The sequence below is a fragment of the Notothenia rossii genome, assembly GCF_949606895.1.
Source record: "Notothenia rossii genome assembly, chromosome: 2".
Classification (NCBI taxonomy): Eukaryota; Metazoa; Chordata; class Actinopteri; order Perciformes; family Nototheniidae; genus Notothenia; species Notothenia rossii.
Genome location: NC_136904.1, coordinates 12,537,088 through 12,542,650, shown reverse-complemented (window position 1 = coordinate 12,542,650; position 5,563 = coordinate 12,537,088). Strand labels below are relative to the sequence as shown.

At 38.1% G+C, this 5,563-nt stretch overlaps 1 protein-coding gene across 1 annotated transcript in view; it reads left to right on the top strand.

The window, feature by feature from the left end:
- Positions 1 to 5,563, top strand: part of LOC307027972 (AN1-type zinc finger protein 3-like) — an 11,646-nt gene continuing 6,083 nt past the window's right edge. The window contains exons 1-2 of the mRNA XM_079662664.1: positions 1 to 391; positions 4,806 to 4,839. Of these exons, the coding sequence (XP_079518790.1) occupies positions 309 to 391; positions 4,806 to 4,839 (117 nt within the window). The 5' untranslated portion in view covers positions 1 to 308. The remainder of the gene's footprint in view (positions 392 to 4,805; positions 4,840 to 5,563) is intronic.

Below are 5,563 nucleotides of genomic sequence, written 5' to 3'. Positions count from 1 at the left end.
GCCCCCCTCTCCGGCAGTGGTTCGCTCCTCACTCCAGCTGATCGGCCCAGGATTCCCCGGTGGCTCTGCCTGTCGTTGGCTTCGGCGACTCCAATGTTTCACCGTCTATTTAAACTGTTATAATCTAACGGGAGGCAGTGGCCGCTCGTGTCGGCAAATCGTTCCCCGTCTAGTGAACATATCTGAAGGACAATCTGGCCGGGGTATTGCCTCTGTACGTGTCAAAGACAGGGGGATCTGAACGCAAAGGCCCTCACTCCATCCCCGGATTCACCTGCTACGCGGAGAGCCTCACGCGGAAGACCGATATGGGGGACACGGGGCGCGAGGGCAGCAAGCCTCCGAGTAACGTTAACGTGATTCCCCCGCGATGCCACTGTGGTTTCTGGGGGTAAGCACCTATACACATCAAATGTCTTTCTAGCAAATGCTTTTTTTCGTCTGTCAACTGCTAGCAGAGTCGCTAGCCACTAGCATTAGCAGCTCAAACAGGGATGAGCTGCTTTTCTTGTTATTACCCCCTCCCCATTGTTTTGTAGCATTAACTGCTAGCTGCTAACACCAGCTGCCTCGGTAACCTTCCCCTAAAGAGGTAGAAAGCAAGCTAGGTGTGGGATAAGCTCCTCAGGTAATATGCCATGTGTGACAAAGCTAATACACCGTTTAATACACTGATATTAAGGTAATACATGAAGCAGACAGCACAGAAGACAGCTCAGTTAATCCATAAACTGGACCTGGGTGGATACCAGGCAGTGGTGGATAGCAACAAAGTACATTCACTTAAGTACTGTACATAGTACCATTTTGACGTACTTGTACTTTACCTGAGTATTCTCCGTTTATGCTACTCTCAATCTCTACTCCACTTTACAAGCCAATACTGTACTTTTTACTCCAGTACATTACTTGACAGCTAAATTACTAGTTACTATTTAGATTATAAGCTAATATAGAAATGTAAATCAATTATTAAATACACTTCAAATATTTATAGGTTAAAATATCCAGCAACAGTATAAAGTTATTCAAATTAGCTCTACATTATCTAGCTGTGATATAATAGTAACTCAATAAATATTTATATATATATATATATATTACATATAAGGAGTACTTTCCCTTTTGGTATTTAAAGTATATTTGGGTGAATATATTCTATTAGCTCATCTTTTCTTTATCAAACATCATTCACATTTACAACAAGCCATTTTAATTATTTCCCCTAATATTTGCAACCGTTTTGAGCAAATTTACTGCTACATTGTAGACAGAAGGTAACATGTGTGATATTGAAACTAATAATAGAATTTCTTTTTTTTCTCACTGATATAATATCAGTCTTATCTGTCCTTTTGATTTATTTTTACCCAGCATTTACCGCATCACATGCAGAATAAATGCTCATGCAGTTGTTGTTAGTGTTGTTTGAATTAAGTTGTTAGTTAATGATGTGTCACTCACATTGTAGACTATGCGTCAGAGATTATTTGTTAAAATTAAAATGTTAACCTCATTTATCAGAGCTGCTATCAGTTATAGTGTTGCCTGAATCTTAGTCAAGCCTGATCCTAAAATGCACCTCCCTCATTGATGATAAGAAACAGGTCCACTTCTGTATTGGCATTGGAGGTGCTTTCTACTGATATGTGTTTTATTTTCTCTATAGCAACCAAAAACAAAACCTTGACCGATAAATTGACTTACAAAATGTGCTGATCTGGAGAAAAACATGTATGTGCAGCCATTGTTTTATATATTCATTATTTTAAGTTTAGGCAAATATGGCAAAAGTATATTGATTGTACTTTCCTAAATGTAAAACACTTTTTTTCTTGATCTCTAAATATCAGTGGGTTTTGGACTGAAGATAAGATATTTTCATGAGAAGATAACTTCCACTTTTTCTCAATCTATTAATGTTAAAAGACCAGGAAATTAATCAATTAAATACATAATCTGCAGACTTACTGATAATGTAAATAGTTTTTAGTTACCACCCAGAGGATATGAGGCCCAAACTGCCCGTTCTGTACTTATGCTGCAGTCATACATCAACAAATTATTAAAGTTCAACATTTAAAAGTTTATGATCAACACTGACCCTGGAAACCTGGGCAAAGTTTGAAGAGTAAAAGATTCAGTTCAAGTTGTGTCTCTTACCTACACGAATTGTCAAACAGTGTATCAGGCTAATGTTTAATATATCAATACAGTGTGTATGTTGCACCCATGGGAACACGTCTATGATCCTGTCAAAGTGAAACATTTACCAGTAATTAATGAGCACCTGAACACATTCCTTATACGTATTGTGACAGTTTGACTTACTTTTGTAGGTTTATTGATTTCCTGTTGGGGTGCCAGTCAGATGTCTCTCCTGACATTTAAGATTTTCATAGTTTACTTTCATAGATTGTCACAGTTTAGTAAGTCGGTACTGCACAAAGGTGTACACAACTCACTGCAAACACCCAACATTGAATTACATTAGATAAATAATGTTGTTTACATTTCTGGTTGTTACAGTATGTGTGGTCACATGATATGTTCTGACTTTATTAGTTGACAGGAGGCTGTCTCATAACAAATCACAATGGAATATGGAATTTAGGGGGTGCCCGCCAAATTTGGGCAAAAGAAAGTTAGATTTCTCACACTTCTGCAGGCATAGGCCTTTGAAATGGGGCAGCCCTGTTATGGGGTTTGATGGATTTTGTTTAGGAATCCATTTCCTAAGTTAGATGTTTTCCTTCTCAGGCTTTGTGGTTGAAAAAGTGTGTGTGTGTGTCCTTGGATCACCAATAGGACTAAAGGACTATTACGTTATGTCATTGGATTTAGGACGGGGTAAAAATGGGAATTGGCTGGAATCACCTGTGAGTTACTTTGTAAGCTCAAGACATGTCAGCATGATGTATGACTACATTTGAAGAACAACTTCCTTCAGGTTGTTTTATAGCATCAGGCACACTTTCTGACTTTTTGACTTCCACATGTTTTTTTCTGCCTCAAACTTGTTTGAAGAGGCACATTCAGGCACACCATGTATGTCTGTGATTGGTGCTCTGTAGCTAATAGACAATAATAGCATTTGACATTAAGCAAGAGATGAATGCTTGTTCTACCTTTTTGTTATTCCTCCCTTAGCACAGAAGGCTTGAATGTCTCAAAGTGATCTTTAAGAGAGGAAGCAAAAAAGATAGGGAAAGGACATGTTTATGTATCCCTTCCGTTCACTTTTTCTAACTATGGAATCAGCAATTTTCTTTTAATGATGATCTTACTGAAGAGTGCTTTTGCAAAATGTGGGTTATAGCACATTTGGAAAACCTGTAGATTGTGGCTTTTAAAATGAACCATAAAGCAAGTTCATTAAATGCCTTTTTTAGATGTCTTATTTGATGGATGTGAAGATGATTCTTTTTGGCAGATAGGATGATATGTATCAGAGGGAAGCCTAGTTCTTTAAGATCTGCTTGTGCTAGTTTTCAGTGTTATCAGTGTTATGTTCCTTTTCCCAGCAGGTGTAGAGTGTTTGGGTCTCTGTTAGTTTTGTGTATGTGTCTGTGTAGCTTGCCTAGAACTTGTCCCACAAAGTAAATTAAACATGGGGCTGTAATCTCCTCCATGAACCAATACAACAACAAACAACCCCCATGGCTAAATACACAGTTTCTGTTTGTTGCTACTGTTAGATTTTGGCCAATACGGGGGTTACAAAATCTAAGATAAAGCTAAAATAATTAAAATTCGGCATAAAGTAGTTATGTTTAATAATGTACAATATAGCATTGGTGGCAATAGCCTAGAGTTCTTAAAGGGTTAGTTATCTGTGTATAACTTTCTGTTCAAGCTAACAAATCCACTCGTGATATTGACAAAATATACTTTCTGTAATGTGCTGTGTCTCCTGTTTGAAATGTGCTGTGTTGGATACATGAGAAGGACGTTTATTTCTTAAATCCATACTAATACAGGGCCAAACTATTGTAAGGATTTCCCATTAGTGCAGAATATGTATGGCGCTGAAAAGTAACAAAGATCTTTACGGCAAAGGCAGTGGGTAATTGATGGATTGGTCAAGCAATTCCCTTATCAATTAGTTTATTACTAAGCCCGACATTGTTATTCACAACAAAACTGCTTAGTATTGAATGAATTGGTTTTCATTTACAACATCTAGCTGTTTTGCATCCTTGATGGACTCACTTGTGCTGCCTTTTTTATTGAGGGGCCAAAACTACTTGATGTGTTCATCCCTTGTAATATATAATAGAGCTGATCACTACTGTTGTTATTTTATTTCATAGATCTGTCACTGTCAGCCCTGTGTGTGGGCGAGCAAGTGACTGTGAATGCTCTCTTAATAGACTTATATGTGTACTTCTAAAGTTATTTTGTACTTTTACTGCTCATGTCAGATGAATTTAGTTGAACTTAATTCCCTCAAAAATATTTAACTCCCACTCAAGCCATGCTCCTTTCTGTCACTCAACTGCATCACCAAGGCAACGGAGCCCATCTTCCTTTATGTTCCAATCAGAGATTATCATTAGTAACAGCAGTGGGCCAACTCTGAGATTCACTGATTGTGCAAACTTCCCTCAGCAGTTTCTTTCCTGCATGTATCTTCCCTCATCCTTTCTCACCCGTTTGGTTAGTTAATTAACCTGTGATTTGATTACGTCTGATTTTTAAGGATGGCAACAGGATATGACTTTGTTTACTCAGTAGCAACTTCCTCCCTGATCGAGTGATTCTACCCTTTCTTCTTGCTTTCTACTTTCTCTTTTATACTCAAGACCACACGCCGGCAGAGTGAAAGACAGCTCTCAGGTTGGCTGCAGCTGACCCTACATTTAGAAATGAGGACAACGGTGTGCAACGAAGCACCCAAAATAAATAGAATGTGACTGATGGCAGCGACCGTCACGCTCAATGCACAGACAGTAAGGACGAGGGCTGCAGAGGAAAAGAGAGGAGCCCTGTCAGAAGAAAGAGCCATCTGCTGTAATAGAGCTGTGCTGCTGGAATCAGCAAGGCTTCAGTGATCAGTCGCATAACAACATATTTTATACAAAATAATATCTCAATCCATACATTGGAAGGGGAAGGTATCCTAAGTTAAGGAATTTGAGCATTTTTCTCCATTTCTACCTCTTACTTCCTTTAGACCAGCTAAGCAGTTTTCATATCAGCCAACACACATGCGAAAAGCCACACATTTTTTTTTGCAAAACTGAACCAACTTGTCCCACCATACTGATATTTTCAGACACTACGCTACTCTACATTAGCACACGCTAATTCAAAGTGCTTCACAAATTAAAATAAAAGACATTTAAGAATAAATACAGCAGAAACACATTATAAAATGGCATTTAAAAACAGGCATTAAAAAGCAAAGATAATAAATTAAACACAACAGGTATAGAATAGAATACATGAATAAAAGCCATACTGCAGTGTGGATATAAACGGCTCACTCAAATGCAGCGGCAACAAGATACGTTTTTAGTCTGGATTTAAAAGTCTTAAAGGTCCCATGTCATGCTTTTCC